The sequence below is a fragment of the Lipotes vexillifer genome, unplaced genomic scaffold (genome assembly GCF_000442215.2).
Source record: "Lipotes vexillifer unplaced genomic scaffold, Lipotes_vexillifer_v1.1 scaffold648, whole genome shotgun sequence".
Taxonomy (NCBI): domain Eukaryota; kingdom Metazoa; phylum Chordata; class Mammalia; order Artiodactyla; family Lipotidae; genus Lipotes; species Lipotes vexillifer.
The window spans coordinates 485,725-507,533 of NW_006797096.1; the positions used below are offsets into that span (position 1 = coordinate 485,725).

The window sequence follows — 21,809 nt, forward strand, 5'->3', positions numbered from 1 at the left end:
ACGCAAAAAAAAGGCTAGAGACCTGAGTTAGAACACTGCAGTACTTGGGGCAAAAGCAGATCCATTTCCATTCTGCACACTTGTTGGATTATCACACAGAGGCATCACTTTACATTCCCAGCTAACATCCCTTCTCAGGGTAGTATGAGATCAGGGCCTAGGAGTATACCCCAGGACAAGCTAAGATGTTAACCTCTGTATCTTACAACAGATGGGGATAACCCCAAATCGTAAAAGTAGATGCCAAAGGCATTTCCACTTAGGGGATATTAATGCAAAGAAACACTATCAGATTTGTAATAGATGGCTAAATAGGCCGTATTTGGCCAATAGGCCAAAAAGGCATTGGATACCAAAGAAATATACCATCTCTAGTTGGCCAAAAATCCTCAGGGTAAGGTAGGCAGTGTTTTGTTTTAAAAAATAATGCATTATAATATAGTGAAGCAAATGTCACTTACAAGAATGTGCATCACACTGTTATCAGCTTCCGGGAGTAATCACCACTCAAAACATCATGTAAGACAATTTCACTATAAGGAACCTACAAGAGGCATGCTATCTGATACCTCTTGCCAGTTTGGTTGTCGTTACTTTGATTAGAGAAGTCTTTACAAATGAGACTATAATATGCCATACAATGAAGCTAGAAAAAAATGTTAACAAGTGTGTGTCTGTGTGCGTGAGTGCCCAAGGAAAGGTCAAGGTAGGGCATGTATATAAAACTACCCTACTGCTGAAATGATTCTAAGAAAATCATGATTTCTTGTCATGCTTTCAGAAAGAAGCAACAAGTGAGACACTTGGCTTCCAGAAAATGTTACACAATCTAAGTATTAATTCTCTTTCTGAAATTAAAAGTCAGCTCTGCCTTAAGTTATCCTACTTTCCACTTGGACTAAGCAACCTGAAATATTAATAACAAATTTGTTTCTAAGACAAAATTCTCTAAATTAATATGTGCAGAAGCAAGAGGGATGTGAATTTAAAATCAATACCAATTTCCTATATATACAATGGAATACTACACAGCCATAAAAAAGAATGAAATAGTGCCATTTGCAGCAACATGGATAGACCTAGAGATTGTCATACTAAGTGAAGTAAGTCTGACAGAGAAAGACAAATATATGAGATCACTTATATGTAGAATCTAAAATATGATACAAATGAACTTATTCACAAAACAGAAACAGACTCACAGACATAGAAAACAAGCTTACGGTTATCAAAGGGGAAAGGGCAGGGGAGGAAGTTTGGGATTAGCAGATACAAACTACTATATATAAAACAGATAAACAACAAGGTCCTACTGTACAGCACAGCACAAGAAAACAAGCTTACGGTTATCAAAGGGGAAAGGGCAGGGGAGGAAGTTTGGGATTAGCAGATACAAACTACTATATATAAAACAGATAAACAACAAGGTCCTACTGTACAGCACAGGGAACTATATTCAATAGCTTGTAATAAACCATAATGGAAAAGAATATGAAAAAATATATATATATATATGAATCATTTTGCCATATACCAGAAACTAACATGACATTGTAAATCAACTATACTTCAATAAAATTAAAAAATTAAAGTTAAATAAAAAATTAAAGCATAAAAGACGATCAATACCAATTTCCATTACTAATAAGATACTAAGATTGATATTTTCTGAGCTTTCTTTAACAATGAACTTTGCACATGAAGGACAAGTTGGTACCCACTCTCCTCGCTTTTTCTCTCTCTCATAAGTAACTTTAGCATTTTACTAAATGTCAGACTACCAAATCTGGAAAAGTCTTAGGATCTACGCGGATATATTCTTTATGCTGGTTATATGATTATACTTAAGATCTCTCAAAGGCGAAGTCTGTAAACTCTTTCTTCCGTGAAATTATTTTCACAAATTGTGGAGGACACTATGGCAAACATCTTCTGTACAAAATATTGAAAAAACAAAAAATATTGTTCTAATGGACGAGGTTCAAAACTGTAAGTCTGTTTATTCCTAATCAATAGAAAACAAAATCACTCCTAAGGATAGAGTTCTTTTATTTATTTTTTGTTCAGCTTGGTTTACCTTGTTTTCCCACATTGAAATTGTGGAGTTCCTTCCCCTGCATTTTTTACATGTTGGACAACCTTACAGGGAAATGAATCCATCTCTAAGAAAAATCAAGACAAAGCATCCTTGTAAATGACTGCTCATCAGCATCACTTCTGAAGTGAATGAGACACAATATTTGTATTTTAAGGGGTTGGTGGAATATACTGTTGCCTCTGTTTTATTTGCCTAATTGAAGATAAAGTCTCAAACCAACAAGGTGGCCATTGCTGCCCTGGAGAATGAGAACACTGTTCTAAATTATTTACTTAAAGTCTCATCTGTGTAACCCTGGTCCCAAAGCAGATTCTTTTTACCTCAGACGTTTTCAATAACAAGTGGCTAACTGGTGGGCACAAGAAGAGTTTTAGTTGTTTTGTTGAGCCTTCCTCATTTTGGTTATGTGCTTTCAATGACTTAAGCAGGGATTTTTAAAAACATACTCAAAATTCTGCAGGCACATAAATGTAAAGCACGTTTTATTTAGTTAGTTTAAAATCATCATAGGGGAAACAGATCAGAAGAAAATGTACGGCATAACTTAAGTATACCACAAATCACCCCATCTAATTATCAAGATAAGTAAATGTTTATCATATTGAAACTGTCTTGAATAGAACATAAATTAATAATTTATCTTGCATAAATATTGCTAAAGCCCTTGCTACTATGTTGTCTGGCATTTAATTATCAACCAGCCAGGCAGGAGGTGTCACTTGGACATTCCCATTATGCAGCCTGAGATATAGAGAACATGGCATGGCACCCGGGCACTGAAAAAAAGATGTACTTTCATGAATAGAAAGGTCATGAATATTGAGAATGTGAAAATTGAGGGAAATTAATAAATTAACCAGGATATTGCTTATTAAAATTTCATATCAGTAATCTTATTAAAACATATTGCAAGTATTCAGTAAAGTGGTCATTAAGTGTTTTCCTCATCGTAGGCAATAGAGCCTTCTCAAGGGAGAGATTATAAACAATTCTCTCCAAGGTGTTAGCTGAGGTTGTGTAAGACCAGGAAACATGTTGACTGAAAAGGAGTAGAACAAACCTCTGCACAGGGTAGAAAGGCACCTTCTACCAGAGCTCTTGGGTTACAGGTCACTGAAAAAAGAAGGGAGTTGGGCAAAAGGAGCCTCAAATTGGCCTTCTCCCTAGTCTTTTAATGGAGGATTTTGTAAGCTCCATATTATTTCCAGCACCAGCAAAGAACACATGAGGTTGGCAGAAAAATTCAATAAAAGCAAAATAATTCAAAGCACAAAACAAGAGATAATATAATGCCATCTAGCTTCATTGCTAATACAGGCTATCTCTACAGACAAAACAAAGAACTGGGGCTGGGAATTCCCTGGTGGTCCAGGGGCAAGGACCTGACTCTTTCACTGCTGAGGGTGCAGGTTCAAGCCCTGATGGGGGAACTAAGATCCCACAAGCCACGTGATGTGGCAAAAAAAAAAAAAAAAAAAAAAAAAAAAAAAAAAAAAAAAAAAAAAAAAAAAAAAAAAAAAAAAAAAAAAAAAAAAAAAAAAAAGAATTAGGGCTAATTTTTTAAATAAAAAAATTGCTATGCTTATTATTACTAGTATTTTAATAATATTTGTGACGTGTTAAATGACCTCAGAGTTTCTGAATCTGCAATTTCTGTTGAAGAGCTTTCTTATTTGAAGAGCTTTTCTTATTATTATGATTTTCATATTCCTTCAACAATTTATATAGTTTGCTCCAAATCGTTAGTGTGCAAAATACATGCTGATACTCAGAAATATTTGGGAAACATTACCATGACTGTCTCTATAAGATTTACTTCCAAGTTTCTGTACTAGCCCTTGAGGCTTCGTCTGGGATGGGTGAGAAACTTTGATGGGCCCTTAAATCCTCTTAAATCCTTTAAGAGAACAAGAAGAGAACCCAAGCCTGGGCCAGGTTTTAGGAATCTGAGCCTGAGCCCATCAGAACTCCCAGGTCACTCCAGGAGAGGTCACTGAAGATCATTACTGACTAGATTTTAACAGATATCTCTTCTTCATACTTCCTAGACATTTGTAATTCTCTACGATTAGGTTATATCTCCCACTGATTATCTAGAGAACCCCCAAATTCAATACGCCCATTGCCAAAAAATGACAGATCAGTCTAGTAATTCACTCCCTATTTACAACTTGGTTCAAAGCTCATAAAAGAATGGAAAGATTAATAAGACATAGATTCTGCTGCCAAGCAGTTTACTACACAATGGTTTACAGAAGCACAATGTGAAAGATAAGTGTCATAAATTTCAGATAGAACTAGTACCATCTCAGTTCAAAAGAGGGTGAAAGTACTGCCATCGCAAGACTCAGGGAAAATGTTTTGGAAGAGGTGGTATTTAACTTGGCGGGGATTCAAAATGTACATAATGCATAGACATAGAGATAGTGATGAGACCAGGCGAAGGGAGAGGGCAAATGAGGGATTGGACAGTATTAGAACACTTGAAGAAAAAGAAAGAGCATGACTAATCCAGAATACCAAGAGAAGTTTCTGTTTCCTTAAAAGCTTAAAAAAAAAAAGTGCAAAAACTGATAAAGTGGTAGAAGACTTTCTGAAGTGAAAATAATATAGTCCACATTAATATAATTCAGAACTACTGGAGTATACACAAACTAACCGGCAAACACTACCCCCAAAATGAAGTGATATTAATCTGTTCAGCCTTTTTGTCACCTGCAACAAATTAGGCTTTCAATATGCAAAACATCTTCCTTCCAGGAAAACAAATGATCGTGATTCCATTTAATTGTAATTTAATGAGGCATAATTTACTTTTTAAAGTGATATACACCAGGTGTGTACTGAAAAAACTGGTCCAGCCGAACCCCAGTGTTATGCTTTGGAAAAAGCCTCAAACTAGCCGGAGACTATTTTCATTTCTGTAAATTATATTTCTGTTCACATATTTATTCTAACATAAACTTTTGAAGTTAACCTCCGAAATACTCATATATCATATAACATAGATAGCATATCATAGTTTGAAAGTGTTAGGTTACAACCCAAACAAAGATAGATATTAGAATGTCATATAAATCCCAAAGAAAGCTTATATGTACTACTGATTGCAATGCCAAAGGAAAAAATATATGCTTGCCACTTCTACAGAATCATCTGGACTGGTTATTTTAGAGAAAATTAGCCCTATTCCTTTATAATGTATTTTAATTATTAATTGTTGGCTGTATCAATAATAAAGTATATAAGCTTTTAAAATGAAGGTCCTTTTCAGAAATCAAGTTACATCTCTTTAAGGGTGTATGGGTTGAAACATATTTACTTTGTAGTAGTGAGTCTGAAAATATATTTTAGTTCATCATTTGCTTAAAACAAATGATGTCCTAACCCATCAAGTTTCAAAGGCACATATACCCCCATTTTACAGATTAAAATTACAGAGGGTCAGAGGTGGAAGAGGCCCTGGCACCCATATGGGCTAACCCCACATCCTGCCACTGAGCATGACCTGTCTATCCCATAGTTCCCTCTGAAGGTACTCTCCACGTTTCACCACCCCTTTTCCATGCTTACTGGTTAGCCTTAACTTCATACAATTCTGAAATGTCTGGTTCCAGCTGACATGAGAGCCAAAAAGTGGTATCCTCTGATGAAAACCAGGTGATACCAAATTCTTAGCCTAATTGTACAAAGTGAACTCTTCAGTTTCAGTGGTTAATGCACAGTTAGTTGAAGCTGTGAACTGAGCTCTTGGCTGAACAGAGTATTGACATCCTACCACCTGAAAGCTGACCTAACGAAATCAGTTCTCTCCTAACCTCCAGTCTCATTTCCTTCTAGACATTCCTGAGAGGCATGTTCTCCTCTGCTCACAAATATAAACAGGTTTCCCCGGGTCCCATATTCATAATCTACAACCCCACTACTACAAAGCCGACTACTGAAATTCATTTGTGTTATGCTAAAAAATACTCACCTCCCCCATCACCCCCTAGAGTACTGCTCAGCCATGAAGCCAGAGTACTTAGTCTGATTTGAATAAAAGGTATACAGGGCACAACAATGACAATTTGATTTTTATTATTAAAAATGATGTGTTAAATCCTCAAAGAAAATGTTGTTATTGCATTAGTTTAATAAAAACCTCTCTTTTACTATAATATTTCTTTATTAGAAAAGACAGCCTATGCATATAACACTTTTGTACCATGGGGGTAGATAGAATTGAGCATCGAAAGGGAATTAATGTACTCTGCAAATATAAATGCATATACAAAAGTAACATTTGCAGACAAATGTTGTTGCTGTAGAGATGTATTCTGTAATGCACTAAAAGACTACGTATATATCTGTATATGTATATACACTGCAGTTGGCAATACTTTCTCCCTCCTTTGAAGGGAGATGGCACTAGTTCTATTTCACATTTATGACACTTATCATCTGTACATTGTGTAACTATAAAACCTCTTTCTCCCATCATATAGTAAACTCCTTGGGAGGAGAATCTGTACATTTTGTGCTTAGTGGTTAGTTGGGGATAGACAGGAATATAGAGCCCTAAGAAAGCATCAAATGCATATTTCTCATTTTTCTGGAAGTGGGAGACCCATCTTTGCTAAACAGTCAGCAGCAGGCCCTGATGGACCACATGTTAAAAGCCTAACTCACAATAACTCAAGATCTTCTCATACAACCTATTGAAAATGATAAGACAATAAATACTGAAATTTTGTGCCATGCAAACTCCACTTTAGAACAAATATTCCATGCACCCCAAACCTACAATTTATTAAATGAAACACTTCCCTCACAGACAGGTTTCTTTCTAGTATATATAATAAAGCTTCGCTTGTGCCATCTGACACATCAGAATACTGTAAGCATGCAAAACAAAGTTAGTAGGTGCAACAGAGCATTCTTGAAAACAAAGCAGTCTGTGCTTTCTTAACTGCAATCCCCTTGTCCAAGCCACACTTGAGCATGTACCGTGGAGGAACTTAGCCAAAACCAGATTCCTGGCAACTTTACTACTTTTTACCTACCTAATCTATACAACGACAGATACAATTAAATAAACAGTCCTGTCTCATTTTCTTCCTTCCCTCCTTATCTCTAGGAAGTCTTAGGTACTGGAATGGGGGATGGTGCACAATCTAGGGCAAAATTTTCTAAACACATTAGCACCAAAAGGCAAAAGCAAATACAGAACTGAACAGGTTCCTTTTGGAAACATTTACCAGTGGTGTTCTCAGCTCTGGGCACATACATGGTTTCTACTAACACCTCAAGTACCTGGCACCATGACTATTGAATTCACAAAGTGCTGGGCCCTGGTTATTCCTAGTTTCCATGAGTATTCTGTGAAACAACTGTTGGCAAACTTCCAAAAAATTTACTAGCTTTGGCTACTTTGTCAAAACATTGGCAAAAATAGTACTTTCAAAAGCAAAACAAAACAAAAACATACATTTATTGCATATTTATATCTCAAATGCATTCAGATATAAGAAGAAAAGCAGTCTATTAACATATGTGTTGACTCTGTCCTGAAATAATTACAAAACATTATTTTTTCTTGCTGAACATTTTCTGCCTTAGCTTCAATCACCTCCAGGGTCAAAAGCATCTGTTCTTACACAGTACATGCAACATATTACAGTACTTATCATACCACAATGGGATTACTGGTTTAAAAGTCTGTTTAATCTTCATACCTCCTTGAAGGAGGGACTGTGTCTTTCTGCTCTGTGATAACAGAAATGATTGAGAAAAAAGGGGATATGAGTAAGAGTTCTGAAGTCAGAATTGCTGGGTTCAAAACTGGGCTTCAACTGGACAAGGATTAATTAATCTCCTTATGGCACAGTTTCCTCACCTGTAAAATTGAGATAATAATTGCACTTCCCTCACAGGATTCCCTAGAGAGCTTACAACTGTACCCTATATGTGTTAAATGTTCAATAACCGTTAGCCTTCATTATAACCCCAGCATAGTCTCCGAATGCTTAATAAATATTTGTTAAATGAATGGATAAAGACAGAACTCACATCAAAGTACATTTCTTATTTTAAATTTGCAACTTCAAATATTCAAGGCCCTCCACTTATATTTTTCTAGATGTCTTCCCATACAGAACACAGAAAATATTAAAAAAAAATTTTTAGGAAGTCAAATAATTAAAATTATTTGGGATAGAGGAGAATGTAAAAATAAAATTAATAAATCATCTAAAGTGAAATGACCATATGGACATTCAGGACAGCACTAAACTAAGATATTCATTTATACTTCAAGGAAGTAAAACCACTTTCCTTCCTTAAGTAACTTTTAAAATCAGCCTTAATCTGCATCATTGTTGAAGCATGGGTCACAATTATTAGTGGTTGATAAAATTAATTTAGCATTACCATAACTAGTTTTTATAACAAAATGCAATTAAATAGATTAGAAATTACCACAGTGCTTCATACATGTATTGTTTCATGAAGGCTTTTTTTTTCCCTCTCATGAATAAATATACAAATAGATAAAGATATAGTTGGAAATGAGACAGAACTCAAAACAGACATACATACATATGTGAACAAACGTGTGAGTGTGTGTATGTGTACTAGCTCATGATGTAAAAATTATTTCTTACTGGGTGTTGTAGTCAGAGAAATTTGAAAGTAAATACTGTTGTCTACAGGAATAATTTTAGGCACAAAACTGGCAGATAGAATTTAAACAACCTTGTAATTTCCAGTTGACTTCAAAGTGATTCAGTTATATTTTTCTCACAGAATTTTTGGCCTTTAAACTTAATTCACTTTATTTGAACAAATATGCACTTAACCCCAGGCCAAATGGTCATCATTTCAATCAATGGCCAAAAAAGGAACCATTCGTGTATTTTTTAAAGTTGCTTCGAATAAGCAAAGGTGAAAAGCATATAAATAATGGAATCTAAAGCTAGTGTTTCCTTATATTTCTTCTATAAAAATTCTACTTTAATTATAAACATCACCCAGGACTTGGAGAAACTAGTTAAATAATAAAACTAGGCTTTCCCACTAAAAGTGCAGGTCTCTACTGAGACACACTCACTAGAAGTGAAATACCTTACTTAGGACAGAGACCCCCTCATCTGTGTGAAACAAGTCAATCACTCCTTGTTAGAGAATAGTGACAAAAACTTATAAAATCATCATCAAAAGGCAGTCTTTTTGAGTAAAGTAGAAAAACCTGAATTTCCTATAATAGTTCAGCAACTAATTTTTAAGGACTTTGCACACTGATCAGGGATGAAAGGAATAGATAGAAGAGTGTGCTGTCATATTTCTTTCCTCTGATTCTTTGGTACAAGTTTTGTGAAGGACGGGGAAAAAGGAGTCTTCATATTTTCTTTTACATAAAATGCTCTATTTCAATTAGATTTAGGAATGGGAATAGGGGTGGTATACGTTTGACAGCTACTGAATCAACATTCTCTTTACCCAGGGCACAAACAGAGACAGCATCTCCCCCACGCTTTTTGGCTGAAATTGCCTAAAAAGTGCTAATTAATGATAGTCTTTATATGTAAGGAGGAGACCACTATCTAGAGGGCCATCCTTACTTAAGTCACTGAATAACTTTGAGACACTGCTATCCTAGGAGATATTAATATTACTACAATCTTTAAATCTATGAATTCAAGCCAGTGATTCTGAAATGCAAGAGTACCTATTTTATGAAGCTTGCAGGGCCATCTTTTCCTACTTTATTAATTTAATGCTGAAATCAAAAGAGGGTATGTTATTTGCTTCAAAACCCAATAACATGTTCATGCCTGATCTGCAGCATTTCATATTTACAGCCCATCTTTCAGTTGGAGGACTTCCTTTTTCTCACAGGTTTCCTTGTCATTTTATAACCAGCTTACTGGACCATGGAGTCAAGACCCCTGGATTTACATTGTATTCTATTCCTGTATGACTTGCTGAGTTCCTATATCTCTACTGGATATTGAGAAGTAATGACTTGAGACCAGAGGTCAGCTGAGAAAGAATTCTAAATATCTTGGAGGTCAAGTTTTCTACAAATATAAACTGTACATGTAATTAAATCATGCCTACCTTTGGCTAACAATATGTATAAATCAAACACAAAGTTAAAAGAGAAGACCCCCCCCAACCCTGAAAAAACTAACTGGTAACACACTAAAAGCTCAGACTTCCAAATATTTTGGTTGCTAAAGTTTTCATTTTGTTGCTACACATCTCTTCCTAACTGTGCCACTTCGAAATATGTTCAGTAAGTCCTTAGACATTTTTAACCTTAATAATACGGGTGGGCAAATACTATAAACACAGTGCCAATAAAGCATAAAAGCAAAGTCCATGTCATTTCACACAAAGACATTTACATTTCTAGCTGTTGACCTTACTGTCAATTTTTCTGATACATAATTCAATTTAATTTTCCAATCTGTTGAAAACATTCTCTGGTTGCTGAGTGACTTCATGAGCTGTATCTATGACCCTGGCCTTAAGTTTTTTCAAACGATGTGGCTTTGATATGTAAATAGCAGATTTTTTGCAAAGTCTCATAAAAAATAAAAAGTAGGCAAATAAGGACAGGTCAACCAAATGAGTTCCCAAAGGATTTAAAAAATCCTCTTCTCTATCAGATAAAACCAAGATGAACAGCTTTCTCAAAAAAGGCCTTTGACAAAAGGTTGTAAATTGTGTAACTCTGTGACTTTTTCATCAAACTAAAGAAGGAGCAAGACACCAAATTAGAGGCCTTTCTGTTGCAGAAGAATAACACATTTTGCAAAACACACAAGGGCTTCTACTGAAAACATGCTTCTAAGAATTGGCTCAGGAGAGCTACCTGAGACACAAAATGAACCCGAACTTTCTGAGTTATGGCATAATCTGCTAGAGGAAAAAGAAAAATAACTACACTGTGTAAATAACGAATGTGGCAAGTCTCGTTTTCAAACAATACAAACCTCCTAATGCCAATTCTTTGTGTATGGATATTTCCTGAACCCCACCTTCAAGGTAAGGGGATAATGGTGCAGACAGGGGCAGAGAATCACACCTCATTTCCCTTTGCTGGCATTCTAATGCTCCCATTCACACGCGGCAGGGCATTCGTTCCAATGGATTTAGCCTAGTTTCGATCAAAGCTTCCTCTACTTCATTTAACAGATTTGCTCAGATGGAAGGTCTCAAAGGAGAAATAATGTTAGTAAATGGGGGATTTCTGAACATATGAATATGTAGGTCATTGGATTTTTAAATAAATTAGAGAATAGTTTATCTATTAAGGAAGATTTACTGTACATATTTCATGAAGCCACTCTTATTATAGGTCAGTGGACATCCCCTAACCATTCCTGGGCAATATTAAGCCTTGTAAAATAGTCACAAACCTTTTCATATAGTCATAAGCCTCTGATTGATTTTTTTTAAGTCCATAAAGTGACAGGGGCAAAAGAATGCTTTACGTTAGGATTCATAATTAAACTGTCAAAATGCAAAGATGTAAACACAGTAAATAGCCAAGCAACTTATTTCATGTCCATAGGACTGATGAGTGAAAGTGTGCCAACACTCAGATAAATTTGGGATAGAAGCAAGGAAAAATGAATATGCAAAAAAATAAAACCTGACAGAGCACTGGTCCTATTAATTCTTGAAATTATCAGCCTAACAGACCCATTTGCATCATTGACAGAGCACTGGTGATTCGGCAGGGCTGAGAAGCAAAGCTACTCTGAAACGCACATAAATCACATAATTCATCTCTGAGACTCAGTAAGGATGGTTTTAAGTCAAGTTTGAAAGATCTCATAGGGCCTCATATCCAATGTCTGTTTCTGTCTTATTCCTTCTCTCTCTCTCCCCCATCCTTCTAACCAAACCCCACCCCCACATTCAATATCCACAAGTAAATCTGGCTAATATCAATAACAGCCCACTGAATTCAGGGGACTCAGTTTAAAATAACAATAGTGATAATATTTTCAAGACAAAGTAGTACAGTAAAAAATTCTATACAATTCTATATTATTTCCTTAACATCTTGCTCATGATTTATGAACAATACTGATAATATTTTCAAAACAAAGTAGTACAATAAAAACCACTATACTATTCCCATAATAACATTTTGCCTTAGATTTGTGAAGGTAGTAGGTATAAAACTGAAGATAACTTTTATTCAAACTACTATCCCATGGCACATCCAAATGCCAATTAGACTAGCAATGACCTTGACCTATAAGCTGGGATAAAAAGCACATCCTGAGATAAAGATTCCTGTGCAAGTGATTTATTCAGGAAGTGCTTCTGAGGGAAACTGGTGAAGGAGTGGGAGAAGCAGGTCAGAGAAGGGAGGAGATCCAAACAAAGTCCCAGCCCCAGCCCGACCCTGCAGAGAGCTCTGGAGGGGAAGTCACACTTCAGTGCTGTCCCTACTATGGCGGCAAGGAGCTGGGTTTTCACCCTCCTGCACCTATCAGACATTGGCTAAGCATTTCCAGCTCTCTGAAGAACCTAGGGGCAGGACAGGAATAAAGACACAGACGTAGAGAATGGTCTTGAGGACACGGGAAGGGGGAAGGGGAAGCTGGGACGAAGTGAGAGAGTGGCATGGACATGTATACACTAATATGGGGGCAGGACAGGAATAAAGACACAGACGTAGAGAATGGTCTTGAGGACACGGGAAGGGGGAAGGGGAAGCTGGGACGAAGTGAGAGAGTGGCCTGGACTGATATACACTACCAAATGTAAAACAGATAGCTAGTGGGAAGCAGCCGCAGAGCACAGGGAGATCATCTCGGTGCTTTGTGACCACCTAGAGGGGTGGGATAGGGAGGGTGGGAGGGAGATGCAAGAGGGAGGAGATATGGCAACATATGTATATGTATAGCTGATTCACTCTGTGATACAGCAGAAACTAACACACCATTGTAAAGAAACCATACTCCAATAAAGATATTAAATATATATATATATGGAAATTGAAAGAAAAAATAATAATACAGGATACAAGAATATCTAAGACTCATGAAAGAACCTGATAAAATTGATTAAATCCAGTTTATTCTGGAAAAAAAAAAAAAAAGACACATGTACCCCAATGTTCATTGCAGCACTATTTACAATAGCCAGGTCATGGAAGCAACCTAAACGCCCATGGACAGACAAATGCATAAAGAAGATGTGGTACAGCAATCAGAGAAGAAAAAGAAATAAAAGGAATCCAAATCAGAAAAGAAGAAGTAAAGCTGTCACTGCTTGCAGATGACATAATACTATAGAGAATCCTAAAGATGCTACCAGAAAACTACTAGAGCTAATCAATGAATTTGGTAAAGTAGCAGGATACAAAATTAATGTGCAGAAATCTCTTGCATTCCTATACACTAATGATGAAAAATCTGAAAGTGAAATTAAGAAAACACTCCCATTTACCATTGCAACAAAAGAATAAAATATCTAGGAATAAACCTACCTAAGGAGACAAAAGACCTGTATGCAGAAAATTACAAGACACTGATGAAAGAAATTAAAGATGATACAAATAGATGGAGAGATACACCATGTTCTTGGATTGGAAGAATCAACATTGTGAAAATGACCATACTACCCAAAGTAATCTACAGATTCAATGCAATCCGTATCAAACTACCACTGGCATTTTTCACAGAACTAGAACAAAAAATTTCACAATTTGTATGGAAAAACAAAAGACCCCGAATAACCAAAGCAATCCTGAGAACGAAAAACAGAGCTGGAGGAATCAGGCTCCCTGACTTCAGACTATATTACAAAGCTACAGTAATCAAGACAGTATGGTACTGGCACAAAAACAGAAATATAGATCAACGGAACAGGATAGAAAGCCCAGAGATAAACCCACGCACATATGGTCACCTTATCTTTGATAAAGGAGGCAGGAATGTACAGTGGAGAAAGGACAGCCTCTTCAATAAGTGGTGCTGGGAAAACTGGACAGGTACATGTAAAAGTATGAGATTAGATCACTCCCTAACACCATACACAAAAATAAGCTCAAAATGGATTAAAGACCTAAATGTAAGGCCAGAAACTATCAAACTCTTAGAGGAAAACATAGGCAGAACACTCTATGACATAAATCACAGCAAGATCCTTCTTGACCCACCTCCTAGAGAAATGGAAATAAAAACAAAAATAAACAAATGGGACCTAATGAAACTTCAAAGCTTTCGCACAGCGAAGGAAACCATAAATAAGACCAAAAGACAACCCTCAGAATGGGAGAAACTATTTGCAAATGAAGCAACTGACAAAGGATTAATCTCCAAAACATACAAGCAACTCATGCAGCTCAGTATCAGAAAAACAAACAACCCAATCCATAAATGGGCAGAAGACCTAAATAGACATTTCTCTAAAGAAGATATACAGATTGCCAACAAACACATGAAAGGATGTTCAACATCATTAATCATTAGAGAAATGCAAATCAAAAGTACAATGAGATATCATCACACACTGGTCAGAATGGCCATCATCAAAAAATCTGCAAACAATAAATGTTGGAGAGGATGTGGAGAAAAGGGAACCCTCTTGCACTGTTGGTGGGAATGTAAACTGATACAGCCACTATGGAGGTTCCTTAAAAAACTACAAATAGAACTACCATACAACCCAGCAATCCCACTACTGGGCATATACCCTGAGAAAACCATAATTCAAAAAGAGTCATGTACCACAATGTTCATTGCAACTCTACTTACAATAGCCAGGACATGGAAGCAACCTAAGTGTCCATCAACAGATGAATGGATAAAGAAGATGTGGCACATATATACAATGGAATATTACTCAGCCATAAAAAGGAACAAAATGGCGTCATTTGTAGAGTCTCTAGGATGGACCTAGAGACTGTCATACAGAGTGAAGTAGTCAGAAAGAGAAAAACAAGTATCGTATATTCACGTATATATGTGGAATCTAGAAAAATGGTACAAATGATCCAGTTTGCAAGGCAGAAATAGAGACGCAGATGTAGAGAACAAACATATGGACACCGAGGGGGGAACGCAGTTCAGTGGGGGGGGATGAACTGGAAGATTGGGATTGACATGTATACACTAATATGTATAAAATAGATAACTAATAAGAACCTGCTGCATAAAAAATTCAATTAAATTAAATTTTAAAGAAAGAAGTAAATCATGGGGTGGGACAGTGGCGGGTGGTGCTGTGGGGAGGCGTGAAGCATGGAAAAAAGGGCTGGCTTGTTATCTGCCTCAGCCTCCTCTGGTGTATCACATTACTTTGTGACCACAGGTAATAGAAATGCTTAGAAATGTGTCATAGGATTGCCTGAATATTAATGATCAGGTCAGAAAACACGTTTATCTTACTCTTCTCATAGGGTCCCATTTGTCATAAAAGTCTTTAGAGACATGAAAAGTAGGGCTAACCTTTTCTTTCAAAAGTCTAGCAAAGAAGTAAGCGATGGTGCTCCAAGTATATTTTATATAAGGTCATAAGGACAAAAATAGGCTTCTACCATGCTGATGGCTCAGATAGGATGTGATGCTCTGCTACTCCCTGCCTCTAGAATTACATTAGTCTCATTCCCAAGCTGAAGATTTGACATCTTGGCATTACATGATCTCAAACGTGCTGTTTCCCTTGCCCAGAACATGTGATTTAATTTATGTTCTTAGTTTGGACAGTATTGAGAAACCAATAAAGAAATGTAAAAAATAATAAATAATAAAATCAGATTGGCAAAAGGTTGTCTATCTCTGACTCTGGCAGAAGTCATGACCTTGCCATGAAGTAGGGGTAGGGGATCGTTTTATCAAACAAATATATTTTATGTTTTTAAAAGACACACGGATTAAAATTAAAATGTATTAAAGAGCAAGTTCTTGGAAATATAGCTCCATTCCCTTAATTATGTTACTTTACAACACCAAATGATATAGTGGCAATGGATCAGACACACAAAGCAATTAATAGTTTTTCTTTGAAGAACTGTTATTTTCAAATGCTATTTATTATGAATTTGAGCTTTTCATCTGGAAGTCTTAAACATGAAAAACTAGACTATTTTTATTTTACAATTCTAGATTCATTTATGAATGTTGTGCATGTGATTTCTGTTCTACACACACACACACACACACACACACACACACACACACAGAGGAACTAATTGCTAGATTTGTTCTTGGTCTAATCATCAAGAACAAATCCAGGAGCACAAACTATAGGGTGACAAATCAAATTGCTTTTTATTGAATTTGATAATAAATGAATAATAGTTATCACGAACTATTTCTGAAAAATATTCAGTAAACTGAGGATATGCTACATATCAGTAAAAAAACTGAGTACAAGACTAATATTGGCCTTAGGTGTACATCTAAAATCTGATTTTGTTTGCTTTAAGAAAAAAATGTTGAGATTCTTTTCTATCCAAAGATTAACAAGTTGTTTATGTTATTATCTATAAAGTTAATTCTTATTTGTTTATTATAGCTGACAAATCATTTTACCACTCATGTGATAAAAAAAAAAAAAAAGCCTACCATTTGGAAAATCCACAGTTGGTTTCATGGGGCAAAGTACACCATATTTTCCATTTAACAATGCTGCTGGTGAAACCTGGCTGTCCAACCTTGCTGTTAGTGACTACAGTATATACAGCAGAAACAATCTGTCTGTTGACCTCCAGCTTAAGTTCAAACTATGTCATTCTGTCAATACCATCTACCTTGATTAGGTTGGGCTTTATACACAACAGGTTATGATCCCAGAGGGATGAAAAGCTTTCCTAAATTAAAAGCAGAAATTTAAAAGGAAATACTCATACATTCCTATGCAGTTTCCATTTGATATCCTCAAGACTTGCCCATGAACTCAAGCTCATGTTGATTGAATGTGAATGTTTCTTTCTGAGTGTAGCCATCTTACAAATTTAATGGCAGGAGGAAAATAATAAAATGCGTTCCATGCTTCAATTAGACCTTTTATAACTTGGCACTTGAAAGATGGCAATGCCAAAGAAAAATCATTAATCCCCAAAACTAGGCAAAAAGAGTTGTGCAGGAGAAGACAGACCTCCAGGAGTCTAGGGCCTTGGCAGAGCATTTCCTCACACCAACACGGCCCACCTTTTGTCTAGCCTCATCGTGAGGCTTCTTCTCTCATGCTTCATGCTATTTGGATTAAATGTATACTGTAGTTGATTCTAAAATCCAAAGCAATATGAACATGCTCTCAATTTTATCCTTATCCAAAGGAGCGGTATAAATAACCAGCAATAAAATGTTGGCTAGCCTTGAAATGCCTATTCGTGCACATGAATGATAGATGAAAGAACACACACACACATACACACACTCACAGAACTGCAAGATACAGACTAAAAGACGCATGCTTCTACTTTGTGTTTTATAATAGTATGCAACAGACTTGCCCCAAAGGATCAGAGTTCTTCATAACCCCAGTTCAGATAACTGTGGCACACAAATGCAGCCCCAGTACTTTGAGTCACAAGAGAATAGTGGTAGAGTGATGTTTGGAACATGTGCAGCCCTCTGTGAACCTCCGAACTCATTTTCAAATGATGCACTGACTCTGTGAATAATAGAATGTATAAGTTAGCTAGGAGTCAAGGGAGCTAGAGATTTCACCCCTCTTGGTCTCCTGCCATACCTAAGCTGTCAGCACCAAACCTCAAACAATCCCACTGCGTTTCTCCCCTGCTCCGACTCCTGCAGTTCCAGCATGGCTGAAGACTGTTACCAAACCACAGTGGTTGGTTCCATCACTAGTTCATGCTGTTTGACTTCAGCTGAGGCCCCAAACTACCTCACAAATTCTTCTATCTCAAACTGACTCCCTCTCACATTCAAACTGTCAACCCATTTCTGGTCTCCCTTTCAACACCAAATTTTGGAAAGAGTAATTTGCAGCCACTGCTTTTGTATCCTCAAGAGTTAATCCATCCTGAACTCCTAAATTCTCTCTCCTGCCTTCACCACTCTAATGAAATTATACTCTAAAGTTTGCCAAAGATCTCTCCCAACCAATAGCCAAATCTTAGGGCACGGTTTCAAGCTTCCCCTTCCCAGACTTAGTTTTCCAGACATGGACAAGTCTCTTTCTGGAAACTCTTTACCCAGGTCCTCTATACTTCTATCAGCATCTCCCTTTTCTTCCACCTCCACCTGCCCCCGCCTCTCTGGGCATTTCTCTGTCTCTTTTTCTGGTGTTAGTAGTGCTGGTGGCCTCTCCCCTCCTTCCCCTGTCTCTTTAAATCCCAGGCTCTGTGAATAAACTTCTGATCTCTTTCTCTAACCCTGACAACTCTTCTTAGCACTAAACTGTTATTTTCAATGACTACTGCACATCTTCACTTAAGAAGTCTGCTAGCACTTCAAAGTCAAAATAGCCCAATCCAAAATAATCACTTTAACCTTACTCCAACCATCTCTTTCAACGCCCTCCTTGATTCTCTAAATAATTTCACTTTATTCTTAGTCACCAGGCTCAAACCTTGGTGTTATCTCCACTCCAGGCAGTTGCACTGTCAACTTTACTCTCACAATGCTTTTTGACTGTACCGTCTACTCCATCGCCGTCAGTCTTGTTCAAAACTTCTACACATTTCAGCTGGACGCTTAAGGCGGCTTCCTAAATGATATTCCTAACCCTCTTGCGATCATTAAGGGGAAGAAAGTCTTCCTAAGATCCAATTCTGATCACTGGATTATAGCATATTCCTACATAAAACCTTCAGTGTTTCCAGTGCTTATTAAATAGAGTTCAAAGTTCTTAGCATGGCCCCAAGACCTTTTCAGATCTGTTCCCTCCACCTTTAGTTTTATTATCTAGCTTTGCTATCAACTACCAACTAATCCCGCCTTTTGCTGAATCAACACTTTTCTTGTGCATTTTTTTTAGCCTAAAATACCCTTCTTCTCCGTGTTTTCCTGTTAAATTTTATTTATCCTTCAAGGTCTAACTGCCCAGCAACCTCATACTCAAATCAGTTGTTCACATATGTGCTCACCCGTGGTCTTTTTCACCTTTGCATCTGCACAGAGCTTGGCTTCCTGCCTTGCATTTAGTAGGGTGGCTAACTTAAACCCACTGTCCTCTTACAGACTTACCATACTCACTCTACTGACAGTTAATGACTCCTCATGAACACCCCCTGTAATCACTGCTCACACTATCCTGCATTATTCACCTTACTTCACATATTACTCTAATTATCTGGGTACATTTTTTTTTTTCACTACCAGGTTGGTTAGCTCCTTAAGATTATGCACTTTTACTTTTTTGTTACTCATACAGTTGGTCCTCTGTATCTGCGGATGTGAAACCCACAGATATGAAGGACCAACTGTACTGCACCATTTTATATAAGGGACTTGAGCACCTGTGGAGTTTGGTATTCATGGGGGGTTCCTGGAACCAATCCTGTGCAGATACCAGAGGGACAAGGGTATAAGAGCTAGATTACTAGTTCTCAAAGTGTGACCCAGACCAGCAGCATCAGCATCACCTGGGACCTTGTTAGACATGCAAACTTCTGGGTCCCACCCTAGACCTGGTGAATCAGACACTCTGGGAAGAGGCCCAGCAATCTGTGTTTTAACTGCCTTAAAACAGTGTGATTCTGATGCACACTCACGTTTAGCACTGGTGGGAAAGAACTTCTTAATTATAAGCAGCCCTCAATAAAATAAGACATAAATAAATACACTGTTTACTGTCTTATCATTTAATATTATTTTGGCATATAATTCCCTCAAAACATTAAAAATATGAGTAATCTATCCATTTTTACTTTATCAATACCTTAAATCTAACTTGTACATTTTGAAGGGTTTATTAAAAAATTATAGAAATGATGACATATAGTGATATTCTTTTCATAAAGTTCAACGACAAGGTAAATAATAGATTGTTTGGGCATGAATAGTTCTAGAACTAGTTTTTTTGAAAAAACAAGGAATGAGAAGCACAAAATTCAAGATCAGGGTTACGTCTGGGGAAAAGCAAATGAAAAAAAGGGAGGAGAGGAGGAACACGTAAAGAGACCCAGGTCATTGGTAACATTTCAGGTCCTGAGTTGGGTGGTGGGTTCACAGACATTCGTTACATTACTGAAATTGATTAATTAATATGGCCAAGTATGGCTCAATGGTGATAGTATCTCATGAACTAAGGATTATTAATTAATCTAATTCTACATGCTCTGAGATCCATAAAAAAAATTTTAAAGAGATAAGAAAGAACTAATGCTTGCCACAATCTGTCCTTAGCATTATTCTGAATCACCAATTACGACGTTCATTGCTAACGGTACCTGTGTGCGATTGAATGCCACTCTTGCAAAGACAGCTTGGGACACACTGGCCCTCTTCAGCTCATCTCTGACTTGCTGGTAGATATCTGGAGATACTTCCACAGAAGAGTTGGTTGGCTCTGGCTTAACTGCTCTGGGAATGGGTGGATGGTTCAGAAACTGCTGGTTGATGGCTTGAGGATGCTGGTGAGCCAGGAGCCGGCTAACGGCAATCTGTTGGTTTATCAGATGGGCCATGGCGATTTGTTGCCTGACAAGTTGTGGACTGAGCTGGGGAGAAAGAAGACCAGGGCTCATGATGGGCTGTAACGCGGGCACTTGGTTTCGGATTGGAGTACTGTGGTGGATTTGGCTATGTGGAGACTGTTCGTTGGTTTTCCCCAGGGATGCCAGCTGGTTCATATTTGGTAAATGCATTGGACGCTGGCCCAGAACACAATAGTCTGAAAGGTTTTCTCGTTCCACTCTTTCCACTGTTAAAAGATAAAAATGATAATTCATCATTATCAACATTGGCATAATTTGTTTCTGATACATGTAGTATTAAATTATATTTTTGGTATATTAATGACGCAGACTTTTTTCATACAAAGCTGGAAGCCCCAGAGTAAAAGTGAGTCATCCTTTCCTGGAAACTGTTACAATAATAGATTTTTCCACAGGTTATGATATGAAAGTAAAAATATTTGTCACTTCAATTTTAATTCCTAAAACTCGGCATTTTGTTAAATAGCCAAGACAGAAACCACTAACCATTACAAATTCTAAATCCTCTCATATTCCCAAGCTGTACCATCTCCCTCTGTGATAAAAACACCAGCTGTTTTCATCTTCTGTAGTTTGTTGTTAATGGTGTAGTTCATGGTTATCAGGAAATGACAAGGACAACGTCTCCTGTCAAAGTAACTGCTACCTCCTAATAAAAATCTCACATAAATACTATTTTACAGCTATGGAAACATTTATACAAAATGTCCGTCACATAGTATATCCTTTCATCTCCTCACCTGCTATCTTTTTTATAGGAATATTTCTTTAAGAAATGGATATTTTAATGATTGTGATATGCACTAGGATAAGAAAAAAGTCTCACAAAATTAATAACGTCGCCTTGATTTGCCATTAAATAAAATTCTCCCTTTCTCCAGGTTATCTATCTTTTATGTTTTGTTGAACTTTAGTAAAGATTTAAGGAATAACCTTGAAAGGGAGAAAAAAGAAAGTATCATATATGTTCAGACATGAGGCAGATTCTTTTCTTCCCTCAAGAATACTCCTCAGGGGCTTCCCTGGTGGCGCAGTGCTTGAGAGTCCGCCTGCCGATGCAGGAGACGCGGG

The 21,809-nt window shown here is 37.0% G+C and overlaps 1 protein-coding gene across 1 annotated transcript in view; it reads right to left on the reverse strand.

Moving 5' to 3' along the window:
• Positions 1-21,809, reverse strand: part of SATB2 (SATB homeobox 2) — a 189,364-nt gene that overhangs the window by 58,465 nt on the left and 109,090 nt on the right. Inside the window, 1 exon segment of the mRNA XM_007469194.1 lies at positions 20,472-20,944. Coding sequence (XP_007469256.1) covers positions 20,472-20,944 — 473 coding nt within the window.